General features: G+C 48.6%; 1 protein-coding gene and 1 pseudogene across 4 annotated transcripts in view; one reads left to right on the forward strand and one right to left on the reverse strand.

Moving 5' to 3' along the window:
• The window catches only part of FRY (FRY microtubule binding protein), a 344,350-nt gene that overhangs the window by 74,688 nt on the left and 244,656 nt on the right, over nt 1-25,006 (forward strand). For 2 of the 4 annotated variants that reach the window (XM_036228428.1, XM_036228427.1), the window contains exon 2: nt 10,124-10,296. Coding sequence is in view for 2 of the 4 variants with exons in the window: in XM_036228422.1 (XP_036084315.1) it covers nt 5,916-5,968; nt 10,124-10,296 (226 nt within the window). In the remaining 2 variants the exon portion in view is untranslated. Of the gene's footprint in view, nt 1-4,183; nt 5,969-10,091; nt 10,297-25,006 lie in introns of those variants that run through there. The other 2 variants (XM_036228422.1, XM_036228423.1) reach the window with 2 other exon arrangements.
• LOC118609547 lies at nt 4,038-4,156 on the reverse strand (annotated as a pseudogene).

Consider the following 25,006-nt stretch of genomic DNA (forward strand, 5'->3'; position numbering starts at 1 on the left):
TTGCAGAACGTCAGGGAGGGAGGGTACTAATAGCTATTACGTAGAAGCCAGGGAAAGAAAGCTCCGTATTCAACTAAGTTTGGAAAATGCTGGTCAAACAAAATTATGCACAACTGGTTCTTTGCCACGAGATTGAAGAGCCTTCATTCAGCGCGTCCCTTGCATGGTGACTCTTAAAGGAGGTGAGGGGACATTGTTTGCAGAGTTCCCTCACAGGCTGTAGCCAGGTGCCCCACTCTACCTGGGACATGCTGGCTCGAGGCTCTGACTGGACAAGTCATGTGAAAACCTGACTAGTAGCCCAGGGAAGGGGTTAAAGCTGAGGCCCCAATTGCTGCCTGACTTGGCTCCTCTGTCCTACAGTGTTTTAAAAACTTGAAGCCAACATTTACAAATCAGGACATTTCCACATAAAGAGCAAGGTTTTCAAGCTTCTTTGAAAAATCAGAAGATGAGGCCAATCACCGGATTTGAGATGGGGCCTCAGTCCCCCACAGGCACGACCCCCTGGGACTTGGGAAGCCTCTGCCCTCAGCAGAGACAGGTTTGCCCGGATCATCGCAGTGTTCATCTCTTACACCACGATGGCCTCGCTCAGCTCCCTTAGGAGGCTCCAGAAATACCGTCCGGTCCCGCTAGCACGTAGCACGGTCCCCTGCGTGGAGTCACTGCCTGAGCCTAGCTCTGAGGTTGAGTCTGGGTGGGTGGTGGGTGGCAGAACAAAGCCTGGATACTGGAACCAAATGTGCCAAAATGTTGACAACGGCCGTCTCGATTGGTGAGCTTCTAAAAACTTTTCGGCCCCCTTTTATTTACAGTAAGTGCTCAGGAAATATTCCGCAATAAATACGTATTTTCTTTGTCACCAAAAGAGAGTTAAAAAAAATCACAGCTATACAGAATCTGATGTAGGGAATTCTTTTGCTATTTAGTTACTATGAAAATGTCATCCTTTAGGGCATAATTACTTATAATACTGATAAAACCTATAAGAAGTAGGAATCGGGTGCAACGAACCAAAAATAAATCTGCTTTCAAGAGTTGTCTTAACATTCTATGTCTTAGCCATTCACCATAAATTAATAATGTAAATTTATAGTTATATTTTGTGGGGGGAAGAAAGATGTCAGTTTGACTTAAATGAAGTTTCATTTCTGATACTTGGATTTTTCTTAGTTTCTAGAGTACGATATAAAATAAATCACCTTTTTATCCAGAACATGATAAAAACAAATGCAAGAATGGTTAGATAGATCGATTGATAGGTAGAGGTTTCTGAGATGGTGGGGGGCAGGGCTGGGAGGATTGAGGTGGAGAATCAAGACTCACCTTCCTGACAAAGATGGTCCCAAGTTTTGATTGTTTCCTTGAAGCCGGCTAGGACTCAACAGTGAGCAAAACAACATGGCGCATTGTAAAATCTTAGGTGAAACACCGGCGTCTGGGGTCCTGAGTCGGAATTTAATGCCTGGGCGGAGGAAGGAAAATGCTGGCTCCTGTCCACACCCGACGGTGGGGGTATCTTGCAGGACACCCTCAGAAATCCCGCACTGGCTCCAGTTGCTTCTTCCTGTCTTAGAAAATGGCCCGGAGATGAGGGTGGGACACAGAAGAAGGCTGCGGATGAGGATAAGGGACCCGTGAAGGGGAGACAGGAACAAAGGCAGAGCCTGGAGGCAGCTGCGGGACAAAGGATGGAGGGAGGTGTGCATTTCATAGATTTCGCAGTTAGCGGGAGAATAGGCTTGGTCGTGATTTGTTACTCATGCAGTTTCTTGATCCCTCTCTGTGTTTTCTTCTCTATAAAATGGAAATAATGGTCGCACCACATTCTGCGAGTAAACGAAACGCTGCGTGCCATGCACAGCATGGGCCACGACGGGGGAGTGCGCAGTGACTTGCTCTATCAGCGTTGCATGGAGAGACGGGGTTTTTTTTTTTTGCTGATTTATATATTAATTTCTGGGAGGTTTTTAGGACAATGTCTCAGAGTACGATGACATGAAACTAAGTGGTATTTGGAGATTTGTTTTCATGGCCTGGTCCATTTTTCTGGTCCATTTTTCTGATGTTCTAAATGAGTTTGAGAAGACATTATTTGGGGGTAGAGAGTTCTCCATCCAATGGGTCAGGCTTTCTAATCGCAATATTTAAATCTGCATTCTTACAGAATTTTACTTGCTTAATATCAGTTTCTGAGAAATTTTACTCTAAGTCTTCTATACATGCAGCAGGACATAAAAAATGCTGTCTATACAAAGCTAAGTGGGCACTTAAATAGCCAAGAGTTACAAAGTTTTTCGAAAGACGGCAGCCAGGTTACTCCTCAGTCCACGTGCGGCGTCACCTCAACATCCTGTTCGAGGCTAGCTCCAGCTTCAACGCTATCAAGGTTTTCATGCCGCCATTTCTATCTGGAAAATTCCAGCAGGAGAGTCTGCAAACAGCATCGGAAACCGCGGGAAGGATCCACAGACCAGCTCCCTTTGTCCCTTCCATGTCAGACGAGCCTGCCCCCGAGCCAGCTAAGATAGCCTATGTCCTGATCCAAATGTTCTTCGGCCTAAAAGATTTCACAAGTTGTCACAGTAGCTTGTGAGGAAACTTGCTCTTAAGAAATGCCATTTTATTTCATTGCGGCTTTTCGCTCACTCACTCACTGTGTAATAGTTGTCACCCACCTTCCCCGTTGACTCACTTTAACAAGAAATGCATTACTGAAAAATGCTGACGTGATATGTAAGTTAAAAACTAAAGACGTAAATCAGGGCGAGAAAATTCTTGTCTGAAGTGAAAGAGACTCATGGAACTCTTGGGTACAGCTGCGTTTCTCGCCTTTGATGCAGAAGGCGGACTCCAGAATTTTATTAGCTGAAGTCCAGAACATCTCTGAGTCTGATCAAACAAATGTACTGGGGAAGGTATAACATTGTCTTTTAAAAAAAAAAAAATTTCGAGTTTTGGTTCACAGGTAATCAACTGCTCATGTTTAAAGTATCTAATTCGATTAGTCCACACGTGTGTGTACACCTATGAATCCCCCATTCTCATCGTGCGCCTTGGGGATGCCCCCCCCCCCCGGCCTTCCACCCCGAACGAGCGCCAGGCAAACGCCGATCCGCTCTCTGTCACTGTAGATTAGTTTACATTTTCCAGAAGTGTATAGAAATGGAATCATACAGTGTGCAAACGTCTTGATCTGCCTTCTTTCTTTACCAAGTATATGTCTTCCAAACATTTTCTCCCAGACTGTAACTTGTCTTTCCATTCCCCTCGCAGTGTCTTTCAAAGAGTGGAAGATTTAAAAAAAAAAAAAAAAAAGGAAGACTTTAGATTTTCATTTTGATAAAGTTCACCTTATTAATTTTTTTTTTATGAATCGGATGTTTCCTTCTTCATTTTCTTTTAGAAAATGTATGGTTTGAGAGTTTACCTTTAGGCTTGTAGTCCATTTTTAGTTTGCTTTCTGCATGTAGTGTGAGGTATAGATCAAAGTTTATTTGTTTTCGCATTTCTAACCCTCCTCTCAGTGTTTGTTGAAAAGACCATCCTTTCTCCACTGAATTGCCTGGGCATCTCTGTCAAAAATCACTGTGTGTTTATATGCGCACCCATTCCTGGACTCTGTGATCAGTTCCTCACAATCATGGTTATTGTAGTGTTATGCCAGGTTTCGAAATTGGTGGTATCAATCCAACTTTTTTTTTTCCCACAGCTGCTTTGTCTAGTCTTGATCCTTTACATTCCTCTGTGAATTTTAGTATCAGTTTGTCACTTTCTACAAAAAGTCCTGCTAGGATTTTGATTGAGATTGCCTTGAATCTATAGGTTAATTTGGAAATGATTGATGATGTCTTGGAGATATTGAGTCTTCTGACCCATGAACTTGGTAGATCTGTCCACTTACACAGGATTTTTGTAATTTCTCTTTGTAATGTAGTTTTCATATATATGTTTGTCACATCTTTCGTCATATTTATCCATAAATAGTTAATATTTTTCTGGTGTTTTTTTTGTTTGTTTGTTCTTTTTTCTTACACCTATAGCACCTGGTCTTCCTAGGTGGTCTCCCATCCAAGTACTGACCAGGCCCGACCCTGCTTAGCTTCCAAGATCAGACGGTGTTGGGCATGTTCAGGGCGGCATGGCCATAGTATGGTGTTGTTTTTTAAGTTTACTTTTCCAGTTTATTTTTGCTGATATAGAAATACAATAGATTTTAATGTACTTATCTTGTATCATGCAATCTTGCTGAACTTACAATAGTAACTTTTGGTAGATTCTGTCATACTTTCTACCCAGAGGATCATGCAATCTGATAATATAGTTTTATATCTTCCTTTACAACTTGGATGCCTTTTTTTTTCCTTGCCCAATTTCACTGGCTAGACCCTCCAGTACAAGGTTAAACACAAGTGATGAGAACAGACGTCTTTGCCTTGTTCCTGATCTTAGAAAGCGTTCAGTTTTTCATCATTAAGTATGATGTTATCTGTATGTTTTTCATAGATGTCCTTCATTAGGTTGAGGAAGTAGCCTCTGAGTCTTTGTTGACAGTTGCTGTCAAGAATACCACCATCTAATCAGATAGATTTTATATAAAAGTCGTATTATAATGATAAAGGTACCATTTCATTTGTTAGAATATAACACTTCCTAGCATCTATATGAATACATGTAATTTCTCGACTTGTTATTTATTATCTATTTTGTATATAACATCTTTCATCTGAGGATATCAACCATCATTCAGTTAATTCATACAATACATGGACGAAAGAAGCAAAAATTATTTCCTTTATTTTTTAGATTAGAAAATCAAGACACCAGGACATTAAATAGCTTAGTCCTAGCGAACAATGATTTATTTGTTTGTTCAAATACAAAATTTACAAACTCAGATTTTTAGGTCCAGGAATAAAAGCTAAAGTAATCTTGCGTCGCATGAACAGACAGACACCTGCTGGTATCAAGGTTGGAGCTAGCCTCGTGATACCCTGGACTGGTCCACACGTTCAGAGGTATCCAGCCCAATTCTTAACAGCATTTTAAAAGGGAAGATGGGCTAATCAGGCGATTTGCTAAAATACGAAGGGTCAGGATGCCGTGTCAAAAGGTGGCCAGATGTGTGGGGAGTCTAAACCAATAGCTCAGGAAAGAAAAAATAAACGCTGCCACCGGGCAGTGACAGCGGAGGTGCGGGAGGTGACATGGCAGCAAAGATGTGCCAGGGGGGAACGTGACATCATTCGGGCGGAGGAGCCGCGAGGTTTGCAGCCTGAGTCGCTGGGTAGATGGTGATGTCGTGGTGAGATCGGAAGTTTCAAGAGCTGCAGAGTTTTGCTTGGCCTTTTTGTTTGTTTGTTTGTTTTGATGGCGGGACGACAGTTTTGTCCCTGCCGAGTTCCCACCGGAAAATGTTTGGTGTGCACTTGAATATACAGACCTAGAAACCTGCGTAGAAGGTGGGGGCGGGGCCTGGACGTCGCGTCGTCGGTCCACGGAGGAGAGCTGCAGGCGTCGGTGAGTGTGGCTGACGAGTGCCACCACTGTCCCTGCCGCCTCGGCTACACCAGGCCCTTGCCATCCTGGTTCTGGCAATCACATTTCTGAGGTTACGCGGTCTAGTATTTGGGCGAAGTTTCCCAAAGCTTCAATTTTTTTTCGAATGCAAATTGGGATTCCATCCCTTAAACAGGAGCATAGGAGGCCTGCCAGCCCTTCCTCTCAGCCCACGTGGGCGTGCCGGCGGCTGAGCAGAGAGGCAGACTTGCTTTTGTTGTCCCTTCTTGCCACAGTCGTCCCCTCAAGCCAGGAAAGACTTCAGCCCCACCTGGATCTGAGGCAAGGCCGAATGCTCACACCGGCATTCTGCTGAGACTTGCAAGATCGAACCAGGAGGAATGCAAATGTAAATGAAGTTGACTTCCACGCCAGTGAGAACTGGTTCTAAAGCTATTTTTGAAAGGTAGAGTTGGCATGACTTTAAAAACTTGTGTAAGAGTGCTTCAGCAAATCCCTGCTCGCAGCTTCCTGAATAAACGGATGATTCAGGAGAAGGGTTACTTACTGCAGCCAGAGTTTTCAAAATACCTTTTTCCTTTTTCTTAGACATTACCGAACTGCTTGAAAACGTCGTAGCCGGTTTTTTAATACAGGTTTTTTTTTTTTTTTCAGTAGGTGTCTTCCATGCGTTTAATTCGTGGTGGTGTTTAAGAAATAGAGAATAATGCCAATTTACGGTTTTTCCTTCCGTCCCGTTTTCGAGGATTGCCCACGATCTTGTTTCTGCAAGGTCTGTACTTTTGCGTGATGGCATCGAATGCTGCTGGGCATGGGACAGCCACACTCGGTGGCCGTTCCGTCACACGTCAGCACCTTCGCAGAGGCTCCGCCTCGCGCGCCTTGTGACCTGGCCCCTTCTTCTCTGCAAACCCTCCCCATCGCTCTCCACTGGACAAGGGTCGACCAAGTGGCTGTCTTGTGTGTGTCACCTGTGCACAGAGAGGTCACTCGATGTGATGACTAGTTCGTGACAGATCTGCCACCTGCCAAATGAATGCTTCTCACAAGCAGAGACATGGGGCCTCGCACGGTGCCGCACACACGGCAGGTGCTCGGTCCGTGGGCTCGCCGAAGAGAAGGGGCGAGGGCAGGAGGACAGAGCACGGGCTTTCAAGGAGCCCTGAAGAATCCGGGCAGAAGGGGCCCGAGACAGAGGAGGAGAAACCAGAAGCAACAGTGTCGTGGAGGCCGAGAGAGCAGGGCCCTGCAGAGGGAGGCTGGTCATTACTGTTCTTTGCTATCGAGAGCCAGCGAGGTATGTCCTGAAATCATGGTATTTTCAGGAACTGAGAGAAGATGGGCTCAGCCGCAACGACACCCCAGACAATACGGCAGGTGTCGTTACCAGCACCAAGCACAGCCATGTCGGCAGTGACGGTGGCCCGTGGCCTCCTGCAGAGACGCTGCAGGGGAATCGTGCGACCTGGCGATGTACGTGGCATTGGCGCTCTACACATGGAGGATGGAATTCCGCTTAGGAGGGAGGCCCAGGCTTACCATGACGACCCGTGAATATTCTCATTCGGTCCACGCCCAGCTACATCTTCAGTGGTTATCATTCATGCTGTCTGCCCATTGAAATATTTTGAAAGGGAAGTTCACTTTTTTCCTGTTCACAGATTTAATACTACTTTTAAATAAGTACCGTTCTTCGTTTTCATCGCCTTAAGATGTTAGCGAGAGCAAATTCAAGTTCCCCGCACTGTTCTCTTTAAGGACATGTATTAGCTTCCTATCTGCTTAGAGCCCCTGCGACGGGAGAATGAGTTGGGCAGGACAGGGACTCATGTGAGCCCCCTGGGAATTCTCCAGCCCTCTCTTACGTCGTCGAATTTTTAGAGGATCAGGGGCTCCAGGGTACTTCCATAGTACGGTAGGGTTTAGTTTAGTTTAGTTTTTTTTTTTTTTTTAACACCTAATTATAATTTAAATTTCAGGAAAACATAGTACTTTAATTAAGTGCATTGTAATAGGAAAAGCCTCAACATGGATACTTTCTTATTAAAGCAAAACTCTGAATTCATCCCACGAACCCAGCGACCTCCCGACAGCTCGGCCGAGTGGGGCAGGCCCAGTTAGGTGAGCCGGACCACTCCATGACCCTACAGAACCTGCTTAAACCCAAGAACTGTTTTAGGAAAATGGAGAAAGACCTTTTTGACTTCTTTTAGATTTATACACATTTAATAATGGTGTTGCGATTTGAAGCACGGGCTTGGATGTGAGCTTTGGGGTCAGGCAAACCCTAATGTTCCAGCCTTCTCCCCCGGTTCCTAGATGTTTGACTCACTGCCTCGATGCACTTGTCCACAGAACAGGGCCATGAAGAAGACTCCGTGAGATAATGCACGTCCAACACTTAGCACAGAAACTGGCCATGACGAAGCCTGCAGTAAATGATGGCTGTTATTACAATGCATTTTGGATGCATAAGTACCTAACTCTGTGCTTCCAGCCAGGCTCTTAAAGACAGAGACCAAACTACCTGTGCACAGGACACAGCTGCACCTGTTCCATGCTGTGTGTGATGAGAACGTCTTTCTTCGGAGACTCCCGTTTCATATCACAGAGACTGACTCCCGTTTCATATCACAGAGACAGACCCATGATGACGCTGAGAATTAGGGGAGGAACCGTCATTACAGAGCTCGAGCTTTTGTCTGTCATTGCTCTCTCTCCCCCAGTTAGCATCCAGGATTTTGTGTCCTAAAACTCTACCCTGCTGTGGATTTGAAATTTAAACACCGTTCTTGAGATTTGGCTTATAGAAATGTTCCCTCCACCACCACCACCACCACCCTGTTATTAAATCATTATCTCAAACTTTAGATAATACTTTTTATTTCTTTACTAGAAAAAAAATGTATTGTCATTAAGCTAAGGGAGATTCGAGCGGTCTCATGGGCTTTTAAAAATAGTTTTGTATGAACCACTCATTGTTTTGAAATTTAGGGTACATTTCAACCTGACAAAAATAGTTCTAAGTCCTGCGAGGGAAATGATGTGGGTGTTTCTGAGAATTAGTAAAATAACTCAATAATCTCAATAATCTAATTATGTAAATACAATTGCTGGATGATAATTATAATTGTTGAATTATATTGGCAACTGGACAGACTTGTTAGAAAAATGCTTTTTTCTTCAAAAAATCTGTTGTCGTTTGAAGAGCCATTGCTGAAGAATAAGGAGAGTAGTAGAAGTCCTCAGTGTGGCAGTGTGTCCTTACTCAGGGAGAGAGCCTCAGCTCTTACACTTAACCAACAATAACAGCGACTCGGCCTCTAGGAACTGAAGCCGACAGTGATTCCTGACCCGACCCCTAAGTCCTCGCCCAGGCTCTGAGCGCGCGGTCCCCAGGCACTCGGGGGGAGAGGCAGATCCTTCGCATCTTTATCTTCTGACCCACACTGAAGCCAGACAGAACAGGAGGGTGTGACAGTGTGTGTGTGGCGGGGGGTGGGGGGGACGAGGGGGACACAGCCCGGGGACACAGCCCTGGCGCAGAGCTGGAGGGGATAAATTAGAGTTAGGACTTCTGCACAGTGGGTTAAAGAAATGAGTGGAGAACATTCCACATAAATAGAGCGCGGGGGAAGGGATGCGGGACAGCACAGGGCAAAATCCGGAAGGGAAAGAAAGAAAACATGTCACAGGTCAAGGCAGGAATCTAGGAAATGCCGGTTTTTCTCAGGCCACCAAGGCAACTGACCCTTAGGCGAAGGCCAGGCAGACGCTCACGAAGATAACAACCTCCGCTTTGTATTTGCTGAGCGGAGGCCGTCATCACTGCCATGGCCACGGCTTGTTTGCTAGACCTCTGACCTCCCCGCCAGACAGCTGAACTTGGGCGCAGCCACCTGCCAGGTAGAGCACAGGACGGAGGGCCGCGGGCAGGGCTGGGCCCCCGGCACGGCTGCTTCTCCCAGCCACGGGGTTCCTCCCTGCTCATCACCCATCTGCATCCTCTCCCGGCCAACTTTCAGTCGGCTGCCTGCCAGAGAAGGAGTTTAATAAAGACGGATGTGTCTTGTGCGTCCGCGGTTTGGAACAAAAAGTTATGAGGGCATGTGAAAATATTTCTCAAAAACTTTAAAATCTATAAGCATTAGCAGGGAAGGAAAATGAGACCGACAGTTTGCATTCGTTCCCAAGGAGTGAGCTGTGTTTGCTTTACGGCATCGTGCCAACGAAACAGGAATTTCACCCGCGACCACTACCCGCTTTTCCTCCCGTCCGCAGGGCCGCAGGGGCACAGTGGTGCCCGAGCGCATCTGCTCAAATTCCCCTAAGGAGGTTTTGCTTCTCTCCTCCCCAGTGCTGTTAAGTATTAAAGGAGGAGCCACTTGGTAATTCTACACCTGGTCAAGTCCACGCCTCTCCACTCTCTGAGCTTCCCACGTAAGACCAAGGCAAAGCATGCCGGCGTCTGAGCCTGGTCGGAGCTGGCCCTGGCCGGAGGTGGCCCTGGCCACCGCTGGCTCTGGCTTTGCAGGTTCTCGTTAAGATTCTCTAACGCATCTCCTACAATGGCAGTTGACGACAGCAATTTATATTCCAGGACGAAGAACAAGCTACATTCGGCTCAAAATGATTACAAGTCATCAAGACGGAGTAGTCTGCCACCTGAACTGCTCCTAGGACATGACACTAGAGGAAGATGTCAAAGAAACATTAAAAACTTGGAGCCCGTTCACCTGAGGCGCCCGAAGAAGAGACCATCCATATTTCCAGGTAGGACTTGTTTACGTTTATGCCCGCCGGTTAAAAAACAAAACGAGACAAAGCAAGGACTGTCTTTCATTTGCTGCGATCGGATGTGTTACATTTAAGATTAACTTCGGCCCGTTTCCGAGCTCAACGTAGCCAGAGACGTGTTTGAATGAAAACACAGAGTGGGTCTTGGATCTGAAACGCCGCATCTCCTCTCTGGCATTTTCTTTATTCGTTGTGACGTCTCTAAGGCGGGGTGACTAGGCGGCCGGCTCCGTCTTGCTCAGGAGCAGCCTTGCCCCCAGGTCCTGAAGAAGCTCATGTTGCTTTTCATTCTCTGGCACATTTTCTTTAGTTTGCAAGGTGATTGGATTGTCGCGTGAAGCCGGTGTTTGTGTGTGCCCCAGAAATGAACAGCGCTAAATACTCGAACGCATGCTTCAAATTCCTGTCTTGCATCAGAGCCTAAAACCATTTGTAGGAAAGGGCTCAGTTAAACAATGCGGAAGGGGAAAGGTATGAGCTCAGAGGGCCCAGGCTGTTTAACCTCAGTGAGGAGACTCCGATGTCTGCGTTAGATGTCGGTGCCTGGGTACGCCCGGTGACAGACGGGGAGATGGCAGAAGACGCCTGTGACGGCGAGCCCCACCCGAGGGATCGCGGGAGAGTATGATTATTTAGCCAACTTGATTTCCATACTATTGGCAGGGGAATTTCCTGGAGAAACCGGAAAGTGGCCTTTTTGTTGTGAGCGATTGATTTCCTAGATTCTTTACAAAGGATAGATTCGACTCGACTGCTGAGGCGATAGGAAAGGGAAAAATAACTCCATCGGGTTTTACTTCATAGTGTGGCTCGTGATTCCTCCGACGGTCGAGCCTTTATGTTGCTTTTGGAAGTAGCTACGAGGTGGTTTAGAAATACGGGACACAGGGCCGCAAGCTGAAAATGACATTTCGTAAGGACGCTGTTGTTTTGGGGAATTTCTCCTCGGTTCGGAGAAGCTGCCCTGCTGTCAAACTCCTCTGCAGGAACGAGCAAAGCCCAGCCGGGATCACGGCAGGGGTGGGGTGAGTGCGCATGCGGGGCGGGGCGGGGGCTGACGCGGTTTGGAAAACGCCATCGTCGGGAGGGGCGTTTAAGTGTCTGAAACACACAGGTGCTTTCTGCCTGTCCTCGGATCTGCACGACATGAATGGAGCCTTATCTGTTGCGTTGGGTCCCTAGCACTTTTCCCAGAACCTTCTTGAAGGCCTGCTGTTCATCTGCTGACTTGCCTTCTCTCCCCTGGTTTTCTGGGTCGATGTGTCCGGATCCTCGTTTGCTGGGATTCTTCCTGCGTTCCTGCACCCCGCCCCCATGCGGCCCCACCCCACCCTCCGTGAGGGCTTCCTCTCCCTGTGAGCAGCCGGGTCCCGGGACCCCTCGCCTCCTCCGGCCACGGCTCCCATTTCGGCCTCTCTTTCTACAAGGTCACCAGCTCTGGGCTGTCAGCTACAGTCACAGAATCGCGAGGCCTCTGCGCTCGGTTCTCACACACATTATCCTCTCTAAGATCCCGAGTTGTCCTAGTTAATGCGACAGGTGGAATGTGAAAGAGCATCGAACTTAGGGGAGCTGAAGTCTAGTCTAGGCTGTGTCCCCAAATGGCTGTGTGTTTTCAAAGCCGCCTCACTGACATCCGTGACCTCCAAGCACGTTATGTGTCCCTGCCTATCTCTGCCTCCCGCTCCCTTCCTTAGGGACGGCACGGGAAATGGCTCTTCCCGTCCTTCTCTTGACCTCTCTGCCAGGGTCACCAACTGACGAGTCAGAGTCACCCGCCCAAAGTCTGAGCACAGCTGGCTGCTTGATTTCTAAATTCCCTTTAACTGGACCCCAACGCCATTGTCACACAGGTGGCATGAGCGTCTTTTGGCGAGGGAAGCTTAGCATCACCGCTGGGCTGCAAATCCCACCTCACCTCCCGAACCCCCGCTGAAAACGGACGTGTACACAGACCGTGAGCGCCCGTCCCATCTTACGTCACACAGAAAGGGCGGACGGCACGCAGGACCCGAGGGTCAGAGAAATGGAGGTGCAGCTCAGGGTTAGAGACGGGCGGAGCCGGGCTCGGCCCTGGGTCTTTGACTCCAGCAGCGAAGCCGCTTCCCTCCGCCATGCTGCGCTCCAGGGTCGCCTGCCATCCGCTGTGCGAGGACGTGAGAACACGTGTGTGTCCCACGACGCACTCGCTCGGACCCCGACACTCGCACAGACCACTTCGTCCTCCACCTCGGCTCTCACGCTTCCGGTCCCGCGCCGAACGACCAATCGATCGGCTGATCAGCTCACTCACTCATTCACTCATTCATTCATTCATTCATTCACTACTCATTCCGTCCTGCACTGTGTCAGGGATACAGCCTCATGGAGGCTGCTTCATGCAGCTTTCTGTTCCTAGCCCCCACTTCTCCTGAGGGCCGCCCCACAGAGCGGACGGTCACACACCCCAGATGCAGACCTGTTTGTTTCATTCTCTTAAAATTCTTCGGTGGTCGCCACCGTTTGTAGGACAAAGTTCAGACTCCTTCGCGGGAAGGGCGAGAGGCTGCGTAATCTGGCCACTGCTTTCGCTCCCCGCCCCATCTGGCAGCCCGGCTTCCCCTTCCGTCCTCACAAACGTGGCTGCTCGCAGCCGTCACCCTTGCTCGTCCAGGGAAGGCGCAGCGCCCGCCCCCTAATTCCTACGTAGGCCTCGGGGGACAGCTCGACGCCCTTCTCCTCGGACGTGCTCCTGCCCCCCGCGGCAGGCTGGGTCCGTGCTGTTTCCTTCCCGTGGCACCCCCACTGCAAGGCGACTGTCATTTACCCGTCCGCGTGTCCACTGGCCGGTGAGCCAGGGACCACATCGGAGTCGTTAACCGCGGTGGCCCTGGTGCCCGGCACAGCGCCTGCCACCTGGTCTGCGCTCAGTCACGACGTCTCCGGTGGACTCATATGGGGCCGAAGCGAACCGGCTGCGGGCACACACCGCCCGCACGGCTCCTGAGCCCTTCCTCCGAGGTCCGGCTGGGCTCCCGGCCCCGGTCAAGGCCTCTGTCCTTCCCTGGCCTCCCTGAGCTCTCCATGGTGCTGCCCGTCCCCTTGGCCTCAGCGCCGCACGAAGCCGTAAAAGAGAGTCCCGCCTGGGATTGTGTTCAGTGGTCTTGGGCTGTGCCTGGGTTCAGGGTCACTTTGTTCCTTTGTGGCAACAGGGAGTATATACCTTATATGTCCCCAGATGGCCCAATTGTTGGAGAGGGGGAATCGCACGTAGTAGGTGTTCAGTGGACGTCTGGTGGTTCGTTAACTAATTTGCTGTGAGGCTGTGTCCAGCCCGCTGTGCCTCTCCGATTGTAGTTCCAAGAAGGGCCGAGTGGCCGCAGAGGCCATCCAGGGGGATGGCCTTTATGCTGACGTGCATCGTTATAAGAAGTCCTGGCGGGGGGAACGCAGCTGTCCCCTCTCTCAGTACATAAACCACTCAGCGAAAGGTGTGCTGGGCTTCTGCCCCACGCCAGGCACTGCTCTAGACCCTGGGGAGAGAGCGGAGGGGAAGACGGTGTCTGCTCCAGGCCGAGGGCAGAGACTTTTCCCAGCAGGGCGTTTGCATATCGTGCAATTCAATAAATACTCCTCGGATAAAGGAATAGAAACACCATACTCACAGCAACGAATCTTAAGAAAAACCCAATACATTTAAAAATCGTATTTATATAAAAAACAAAGCTTCAGAGGCTGATCGTTTTCCCTCCCCTGGAGAAACCTCGACGGCAGAATGCTGCTTTGCGTCGCTCCGCCTCGGGTCCCGCAGGCCGGGCGCTAACCCTGCCGGTCGTGACACCTGCTTGTCCCTCCTGCAAGAATTCCGGCAGCTCCGCAGCGCGGGGCTCGGCCCAGGTACAGAAAGCAAAGGGGACAGGGACAGGCGGTCCCGCCGCTCCCTGCACCCACAGGCGCGTCAGAGCGAAACGAGCATCCCCTGCACCTGGAAGAAGAGGGCTCAGGTGCCAGGTGCAGCAGCCTGTTCATTCGGCCTCTTAAGCGAGCAGCTTGGCGTGTTTAACCAGCTGGTTCTGGAAAGAGCCTGCCGGTTTCACCGTCATCGGCTGTGCAAAGCGCGGAGCCACCGTGCTGCGGCGTCAGAGGGCAAGGGCCAGGAGGACTGCTCCGGGCAGGGGCGGTCAGTCACCTAGGCCGCGCACGACCCACGTGGCCGACGCGCCGGCAGGTAGGCCTCTCGATTCCCTTTCTAAGTCGCTTCTGTTCCTTATGCGTTTATTTTTCTCGAATACACAATCTAAAAATATGTGATTTAATATGGCGTTTCTAATCACACTGTAAACATTTATTGGCAACACAAGGTTGTCATTAGTACACTGGCTGCTGGAAGCGTTCTGTCCCCATTCGGGTGGCCCAGGGCGCTGTCCGGACGGGTTCCAACCTGAGAGCCTACTTGTCACAGGCCCAGGGAAAGACACCGGGGTTAAGCACGCTTCCCCCGCAAGTTCTTCTGCAAGTGTGTCATCCCGGAACCCTGCCGAGTAGTGTGTCTGCTGACATTCCGGAGGGGCCTTCGGGGACACGGAGAACTTGGCCTGGGCCTCCTTGAAGACGTGCTGCGTAAAGAGTGCTTCCGGGGTGGCGTGCAGTTGTCACAGGCTGTGCCTGGCCTCAGCGACCCCACTGAGTGATGGCAGGAACCACGTTTCGTGTACCTGGGCTGCCCGCGACACCCACCACAGGGCTTTGCATGCTGTAGGTGCACAAGAGGTGGTGACGTAGTCAGGCGAGAATAGAGGCGACATGACCACGCCATGGGCCACACCCCAGCCCGTCGGGTCCCCAACCCCTTCCAGAGCAGCCATGTTCAGGGCGAAGCGAAGGGAGCCTCGGAGACAAGCGTTTAACCTCGCCTCTCACGGAAGGACTCCCGCCGGGGGTGTCACAAAGTGAGAGTCCACCTCCCACGCGGGTCCACGGCCTGACCCCCGTCCTACTGGAAGCGTAACCTGGAAAGAGTCACTGGCCTCAGGCCAGCTCCGCGGGTTGTGCCCGACTCACACGAGACAGCGCTTGACCACAAAATGATGACCAGCTGGGACTGACTGTGTTCTCTTAGCCTTTGGTGGCATTAAAGGTTTTGTTTCCATAACCAGGACTTTTTCTCTTAATGGGTGGGTAGTGAGTGTAATCGTAAGGCTGATTCAGCGAATCTTTATATTAGATAAGTTATCTGAAGTTGCTCATCAGACTCTGCTGATGGAGGTTCTAGACAATGAGACACCGTGAAAAACCCATTCATTTTCATTTTCTCATAAGAGGAGGGTGACGTGGAGACGCTTCTTTGTAATGTAAATAGCCGTGTCTTTTCTCCGAGTGAGTCATTAGACTCGAGGCAATTGTCACATCAAGCCTCTGCATACTGTTCACTGTGAGGGACAGCAGTGTCTTTGTTTTATAACCTTATCGGCAGCCTTGCGCTGTTTACTATTTTTGCCTAATTTTGTCTGCCGAAGGCCTTATTTCTGGAAATTCAGCCCTTACGTTTTTCTTTGAACTAAAACTTAGAATAGGAATGTAATTGGTCTGTACTTACTATTTTTAAAAATACCTTATATATGAGACTGAAAATAAAGTCGCCGCTCGAAATTAATCCTTTTTAAATGTTAGAAACATTTAGACATCGAAAACTTTTGAAAGTCAACATTTAACATTTCGATTTAAAATATTTATGGCATTTCTTACTCAAAAATATGATGCAACAAAAACCGAGGTAGTTTGTTTAGTCAGATTTATTTATTGGACAAGGTCATTCAAGGGGATGAAATTTTTGTTCTTGTTTGGCTTTGTCTTCTAAAAAAACAACAAACACACTTTGTATGAGGCTGTTGGTAACTGAGTTACTTTTAAGGAAAAAAATGCTAGGATTCTAATCTTCACATGCATGATTTATAAGCGAGGGGAGGTATGTTTTTCCTTTTGTACAAGGACTGAGTGTGATCTCAGCATGAGCAGAAAGCACTAGATGTGTATCTCAACATCAGGCTTTTCTCCTTGTCATAAAAAAAATGAAAAATGTAAGGCTCTGAATTCAGGACTGACTATGTAAGTGTATGGAGAAGCATCTTACACAGTTCTAACCTGAAAGCAACGCATCTCCATCTGCTGATCTACACCACGCGCGTAGTTTTACCGATTTGCGAGATCCTGCCTCTTTTTTCTTCCCATTCTTAACAAATGCTCCAAATATGTATATTCACATCTAAACTATGAAAATATCATGCATTTTTACATCCACGTGATATAGAATGCGGATGTAAGAATAGGCTGCCGGTAAGGTTATAAAACACAGACGCTTCTGTGAGGCTTTTTAAGCATTTTAAGTGAATGTATAAATGACGTGCTTCTAACAAATATTTAGGGGTAAATGACCATTCGGTTGGGTAAGAAATGACCATGCCCCAACATTCTTTTACTTCAAATGTTTTAGGGCTGTTGAAAAAATGTTTGCTTTCAAAACCTAATTAGAATACCTTCAGTTTTTTTTTTTTTTTAACATCTAGAAAAATACAGATTTGGGAGTACGTGGTCACAACATGAGATTAAATGAGGAGCCATTTTTAGCTGACGTGCATGTAAAAACTCTCATCGCGAGGCGGTCAGGGTATTGTTCGGTCGCCGTTTGAAAACCTTTCCGTCCTGCGTGGGACAGGAGGTGTTAACTGTGTTGAACAACTGCTCAACTGATGTGCTGCTGAGCACTCTGGGAGCCGAGGGCAGAGACGCAGGAAGCACACGTGCCGAGGACTGCTGTCACGTGATCGGATGTAGGGCCGGCACTCCTCGGCTCTCAGGTAACACACTTCTCCCCTACCCTGACACCTCGGAGAGGCGAAAGTCACCTTCCTGGATAATCGACACTTCTAGAGTAATTACGGGCAAGAAAGATATAATTTAAGGAGACAGTCCTTAGGTTGTGAGTGTCAAAGTCAGTGTCCAAAGGTAAGTGGCAGATAGAGTTGAGAAGGACGATAACATGTATTCAGCGAAGACAGAAACCACCTTGAGGAATGTATTTTATGTGAAACGCCGTGCGAGGGCTGGGTGAGGCACCGATACGCAGCAGTTCGTTCTCGTATCTAACTTTTTACCAGGAGAGCAGGGCGCGTCGATGTGGGAGTGCAAGCTTCCGTGGCGACCAGGATTATAAGCCTCACTTTCGCACTAGCCAATGGCAATGCCGACACCGTGTCATCTGGCGCAGAAGCCCTAACTGGCAATGAATCTGTCTACAGAAAAGTCCCAGGGGACCTTAATCGTCCCCCTCCCTAGGGTTTCCTTGCTGGAGATCGGTTTCTTTTGTAACACGTGCCTCTTCTCTGCACCCTCTAACAGCGGTTCCCAACCTTTGTGGCACCAGGGGCAGGTGCGCCCATGAGAATCTAATGCCTGATGAGCTGAGGCGGAGCCGAGGCGGTGATGCTGGCGCGGGGGAGTGGCTCCGAATACAAATGCAGCTTTGGTCACCACCGCTCACCTCCTGCTGTGCGGCCTGGGTTCTTACAGGCCACGGAGGTTGGGAACTCCTTGTCTAACAAACAGCTAAGTGGGGAAGGGTGGCAGGTTGGATGTCCCTCCCCACGGGCCCACCTCAGGAAGCGTCTCCAGTCTTTGGAGAGTTGTGAACTCCTGTGTTGCTAAGAGAATACTAGTTTGTTAGCTGTGACATTTGTGTTTAATCATTTATGCAAATACGGAAGTACCGAAGGGGCTCTTCCAGAATCTGCAGGTACCGGTGCTGGAGATTTAATTAGTAAGTCTAGGTGGCCCCGACTCGTAACCACACGATGAAAATTCTTCCCCAGATCCGTATGACATTTGTCCCATCCCCTGGTGGAGAACTATCGACATAAAGGAACCAGAAAAGATCCTTAAAGATCGACGTTCTCCTTAAGCTGTTCCATGTTTCACACGCAGGAAGCAGGCGGTAGCTATTTATGGTAGGGCCCCACCCCTGCCCCTTGCCACCCGGTTCCCTCCCACAGAGAGCAGCCACCAGCACTCTCAAAGGTCAGCGTGCTCTTGGGCAGGAGGGTTGGGACTTGAGTTCTGGTTCCCACAGGCAACCTGCCAGGTGCAGCGCCCGGCCCAGCCATCTCCAGGCCTCGTTCAGACTCCCGCTCAGCAACACGGGGTAAAATACTGGGACCTCTGCCACCTCTGGACCAGTTTTCTGAATGATAACAATGTACCGCGGATAAATATTCATGTCCCCGTGACATTCATGCAGAAGCCACGCTCCCCGACTGCACGCTGTTTGGAGATGGGGCCTTGGGAAGGTGACCAGGCCGTGAGGGGTGAGGCGTCATTAATGGGGTTAGTGCCCTGTTAAGGGGAGACACCGGAGTGCCGGTCCGACACGTAGAGGGAGACGGCCACCCACGAACCCGGGGGGAGCGCTCCCACCAGGTGTCAGATCGGCCAGCACCTTGATCTTAGACTCCCAGCCTCCACGACTGTGAGAAACACATGTCTGCTGTCCAAGCGCGCGGCCTGCGGTGACTTGTTATACCAGCCTTGCCTAACTGGGCCACAGTGCTTGTCAGGGCCACAGTGCTTGTCACAGGTAGCACTTGCATAAACGAGAAATGCTTTACGTCCTTAAAAACGAATGCACTCCAAGCATACAAGTGGTATAAAATATAGAAACTTCTGATCAATAAAAGTTGGTGACTATCACATGTGATACTGAGTGCCGCAAGAAATTGCATTAGTCAGAAATAGGGTAAGCTGTACTGACTTATTTTTCTTTGGTTATTGAATCACATCCATCCAAATAAATAGCAGTTGGGCAACTTCTCAAAAGAAACATTGCCAGAATGTACTTGCTTTAAATAAAGATGTCATAAACCACTACGTCACTATTTAAATAGAGAGCTATGCAGTTGTGGAAGATCGTAGGCGTCCCAAAGCCAGGGCCTTGCACGTTGTCTTAATTTCTGCTAAGTGAGAGAGGACTTTGCTACTCTAGATGTCCCCAGGCTGGTCGTTCCCTCCTCAACAAAAAGTAGGTGACTTAAATCTGTATGCTTAACTACATTTAATGAATCCGTGTAATGAGAGGAGCGATTTTACTGGCAATAAGCCAGCTTCTGATCCCATACCAGACACGCCCAGGTGCACAGACACGGATGGGCAAGGAGAGGAAGCGGCCGGACCCAGAGCCTGCGCAGACGGCCTAAAATCTGCCTTCGACAGAAGGGATGCAGCGAATGCCCACCCAGGATCCGTCTAAGGCGCTCAGTGGAGGGGAACTTTAAAAAAGAAAAGCAAGCAAAAAGAAAATAGCGTGACACCCGTATCCACAGTCACCCCCCACCGCCGGGAATGTGGGGGGTGGTTTTTATCTTTAAAGTGTTGCTGGTGTAGACGAGGCAGCTACAGAGCTGGGTTTGGTGCATCGCCCTAAATGTCATCAAATGCCACTTAGGTGGTTAGGAAACAGGCGGCGTGAGCGTGGTGGCTGGTGATTTGTTGAGTGACGGTTCCCTCTTTGAAAGGTTCTTGTAAAATTCCCCAACGCCGAAAGTAATGATGCTGACTTAACAGGAGGTTGAACAGGAAGTGGGGGGTTGCTGTCTCGACCACAAGTGGATTCTCCTTCCGCCCAACCACGGCCTCTGGGGACTTACAGGAGGGAAGCCTCTCAGGGCCGTGGTCGACTCTTTATGGTCGCTCTCCTTCTTGAAAGGCTCCCCAGCTCAGTCTGCACATCAACGCTTTAAAACTGTGTTAGGGTCTCGTTTAATTGCGTTCGCGCAGCGTAGAGAGACAGTAAATACGAACCGTTGGTGTTCGGATAGCAGTCCAGCACGGCATGTCGCTTTCGTTATGTCTGCAGACACAGTGTGTAGAAGGAGATGAAAAACATGGCTCTCTGAGGAGTTAGAGTTGAGTTGCACATTGAAGGTCTTGCTTCTTTGAAGTGTAGATGTCTGAGATTAGCAAACACTATAAAATAGGTTAATATGTATACAATTTGTGCACAAGATATGGATTGATCCGGTCCCTGCCTTGGCTAGAGAGTTTACAAGAACCCAGTCTCCAGAACTGAGCCCTGCGAACCTTGGGAGGACACTGCTGTTTGCTCCCCGTCGCTGAGTGGGGTAGCGTGTGGCATCCGTTTCAATGTGGCACCGTAAACTATTGCACGGCTTAGGACTTAACACACGTTGTAAGACTTGAAAGGCCGTGACTTTCATCCAAAGTGGAATACAATGGGGTGAGAAGTGTACCTCGCTTTCAAAATATTTTGATGTCATTATTGGGAAAGTGGGGAGAAATGCACCCATTTTTAAGCCATATGGATTCATCAAGCTTGGACCCTGCTAGTTCTGGTTATCAGTGAGTTAATTCAGTTTTTTCGTCATCTCTGTTGCTGTTTTAATCAATAACAAGGCACCTTAGAGAACCTATGGCATTTCTTCAAAAGTTTAATTCTTAATTCCCTCCTAATTATGGATCTTACAGAGGTGTGCCTTTGAGCCCTGGAGATTTACTATTTTTTCAGAACTCAGGCCACAAAAACTGCTCAGTGGTCATGAGGTTAAAGAACCTAGACGAGGAAATAAGTCACTCGGCAGTGAGCGCAGCGCAGATTCAGAGAATCGTTGAATTATGGATGTGACAGAAATCTGTGAGCAGCTGATTCAACACACTCGTTCTACAGAGGAGACACAGACCCCACGGACAGCCACGTCTGGGTCTCCTGCGCCCCAGGCCCACCCTCACGAGAGCATCACGGAGACTGAGTTTAAGAAACTCTGGGTCATTTTCCATGAACATAGAAAGAGAGGAGAAAATGACACCCACCGCTGTCTGTGTGGGCCCCAGAGACAGGTGACGTCCACGCCAGCCTGTGTTTACTCAGCCTCCACGCGCCCGCCACTTTTGGTGAGACGCTCAGCTGGGGGCCAAGCCGATGGGTCCATCGAGACCTCGGCTGGTTTTGTTTCTCATTCTGTCCTTAAGAAGGAAAAAGTCTGTTTCTCTGACGAAAATAATCAAGTGAGAAAGGGAATTTCAGTTTAAAATAACTTCAGTTCGAGGAGACACTCTTGAAACATGACTCTCCTCAGAGGCCTGACCCAGGGGACACCTGGAGCCTATATCAACACTTTCTTTTTGGGGGGAAAGGTCTAGAGATATGTTCCTTTTGAAAGGTGAAGGCCTACTAAATTGTCATTGTCCTCACAGGCTGAGATCCCCACATCACAATGGGGAAACTGAGGCAGATAGAAAACAATCTGTGGACTGTTAAGGGAGCAAATTAGAGACGTGATGGGATTTCACAGCGTCTCAGTTTCAAGTGCTCCTTCACCAGATCTTCTCTGAAGCTTATTCCTTTCTCACGTTCAAAAAGTTATAACCCCAAGCAGCTTTACAGCCATATATTTCAGTAATTGAACAAAAAGATGGATCCTTTCTTCCATGCCGGTTACCAAATCTCTAATGAAAAATCAGTTACTAAGTCTCCTGATTTAAGGGAGTGTAGACAGTGCACTTGACCTACATGAGCTTGTGGAGTAGCCGTGTGCCTGCGTCTATCGTTGAAAAGTGGATATTTTGCTCACCTGGGGGAAATGCAATACTTTTTAAGTAATTGTCAGGGCTCAATTTAATCCCTGAAAATAGGTCACCCTACTGTTCTGTGTTAAAACACTTGTCTGATGGTACGTTCCACACCTCTAAAGGGAGGACCACTGCTTTGGGAAAAGGATTCCTGAAGGGATCAAAATAAAGCAAATTAAAAAAAAATGCTAATTTCTTCTAAGCACAAGTTTGAAAGTGCAGAAGGGTTGTTGTTGTTGTTAATGTTGTTTTGCTTTGAAGTAGTAGAAGGCAAAGAAGATCATAGAACCCCATAGAACCCAAATGTCAGCTGGGAGCATTTTGTTCTCAAAATTTTCAAATCGAAATTGATCAAGTTTCCATGCCAATACCTGCAAGCCAAGACCCAGGCCCGCTCCCAGATTTCTGTAGCTTTTCGGGGACAGATGTCTTGTGCGTAAGTTCCTGCTCCTGCTAATGTTTGGTGTGTTCTTTTTTGGCGTTTATGGATTTTCTCATTTTCTCATTATCTCCTTAACACCGTCTATACCCTGTGCTCTGTGAAGTTTCATCTGGTTTCTTGATTTCCACAAACAAAAACTCAACCACCGCCTCTGCACGGACAGCAGGTCCGGAAGGTTTCTGGAGCGACAGGGACCTAGGATTTCGATATTCATTCAACACACACGCTTCCAACCGAATACTGGACGCTCCTGTCCTTTAAAAACCTTTCTGCCCGCCCCGCCGTCTGAGCTTCTCAGTGCTCGCCCAGCTGGCACTCCTCAACCTCCAGCCATCTCGGTGACTCCTTTCCCCGCCATCCTTTCAAATTTCTTTCTGTTGCAACACCCCTGGAATTTCATTTTCTTCTCCCTCTCCTGTACAGAGCAATTCTGATCTTTCCAGCTCCTGCTCCCAAGCCCTGCTCCGGGCCTATCACCGTGTGTCCCAAACCATCCAATGGCCCATCTGAGACCACTTCCTTGCCGCCACGGTCATAATAAGGGTAGTTCATAAAATCTGGAAATCTCACTAAAATTAAATTCAGACTCTGGTTAATCCAGTTTCACTTGGCCTGGACACATGGAGTTTTAATAGCCATGGTTTGATCCCGAAGGTGGGAACTTAACCTCGTTCTTTGAGAAACTGGAGCCCAACGAGGTGCGTGCTATGTGGGAGGCAGGTACTTGGCAGGTGCTTCCTCCTTTATGCGTCCAACGTGCCTTGTTCTAAACGAAGCCCTGGAAAGACCCCAGCATGCTTGGGGGCCTTAAACATCTCCCCGTCACCCTGTCACTCAGACCAGCTCATGATGTAAGCCATACGGGGTTCCTCTTAGAAGCTCTGTCAGTGAAAACGTCCGTAGGCTCCTTAGCGGGGGATAAGACTCATATTTCCTGCCTTAAGAGGATTTCTCTCGTCAGGACCATGTTTGTATTCACTTGAATAGGCTCAGTGACCCATATGACTAAGTCGCGCAGAGGGCAGAGCCTGTGCTGGGGCAACCTCGGGAACGTTGCTTACCGCCGTCCGGGGGCGTACGGCAGAAGACAGTCTTAAAGGATCAGGAAGGAAGACCATCTCGGTTAGCAGACGTCCACGTGATTTTATGTTTTTAACACCCAGAGTGGTTTATGATACGTTCTCATTATCCAGACAGCATTAGTCAATGAAGGTAGCTTCGTTTTCAGCTCGGTTTGTGGTATAGCTAAGTCCCTTGTAAAAGATAATTTAATTATAAAAATCAGAAAGTAATCAGAAGGTCATTATAAAGGGTACAAATTATCTATACTTTGAATTAGTAAATTCTCTCATGTAACTCATTTTACAAAAATGTAGCACATTTTTGGGGAAGATATCAACTCTGTTGTAATAAGAAATATACATCTATATGATTTTTCCTAATAAATGTGCTGTCTTTTGTCACGCTTCTGTTGTCTTTCTACCTTAATTCTTAGTTTTGTGAATAGGAGGGTGAGACATTCTGTTGTTTCCTTCTTCCCGAGACATTTATCCAATGATTTCTGCCCACAGCAGGTGCTCGGGAAAATGCTATGCCCCACCCTGAGCTGTGCCATACTCCTCGGCCACCCCGTATGCCCTAGAATCTTCCCTCTAACGTAGGATAAAAACCATAGCTGTTCCTAAGAGTCTCTGCTGTTCTGAGGACCCACTGTGTTCTAGAACTGCCTCGCCGAAGCCGTTCTCTCGGATGCTGCTCCGTCTTCTGTTAAGCGCCGAGAGACCCTGTGGCAGCTGCATTCCCTTCCTGCTAGTGCCTCTCTCATGTTTAAGCCCCTTTACTTTTGGGGTCACGCCTGCACTCTTGAGCATGGCGACGAGGACGCAGGAGCCCTCCCGGACTGGCCCTGGTCCATGCTGGGCGGAGGGCTTTGTCCCTGCGCCTGGACCCTCTGTGAGCGCTCCGGCCACAGCCACCCGCTGCCCCTGGCCCTGCTGCCCCTTCGCTGGTGACCCTTCTCCCAGCCTTCCTCATCTGCCCACTTCGCTTTTCTCTGACTGTCCTGTTTTGTTTGAACTGAGCTCAAATGTCACCTTACCTCTCCAACTGTCCCTTACACTCCCACCCCAGGTAGTTTAGTTACATCCCACCTTTTGTTCTACAGGTGTTTGTACATTGCACTATTATGGTATTTGATTCTATACATATCTGTCGTGATCACCACCCTCTCTGCCCAGACTCCAAGCCTTTGGAAGGCAGAAACTGTGTATCCCATGAATGAATGAATGAGTGAATGAATGAATGCTTTGCCTGTCTTAGCTATGAGCTCCGTCTTAGCTATCGGTAACCTGCACAAAGCTAAATGATTTCCGAAGAAGCAATCATCTTCCCTACTGTTCGTTTTCCAGGGGAAGCGCTTTCCTCCTCCCTCCAGGTCCCTTGTCACCTGGACTCCTGCTACGTCACCCTCGCCCTAATATTTGCCGGTTCCTCAGGGCTGGTTTCTGGCCGATGTTATCAGCTACTTTAAATCCTTCGGAGATGTCAGAAAGTGCTAAGCACGACGCAGTGCCCTCCGAGCAGCATCCGAGCCCGCTAGAATCTCTTTCCATCAAAGGTGGTGCCACGTTCCCA

The sequence above is a fragment of the Rousettus aegyptiacus genome, unplaced genomic scaffold, assembly GCF_014176215.1.
Source record: "Rousettus aegyptiacus isolate mRouAeg1 unplaced genomic scaffold, mRouAeg1.p scaffold_m13_p_11, whole genome shotgun sequence".
In the NCBI taxonomy this organism is placed as follows: domain Eukaryota; kingdom Metazoa; phylum Chordata; class Mammalia; order Chiroptera; family Pteropodidae; genus Rousettus; species Rousettus aegyptiacus.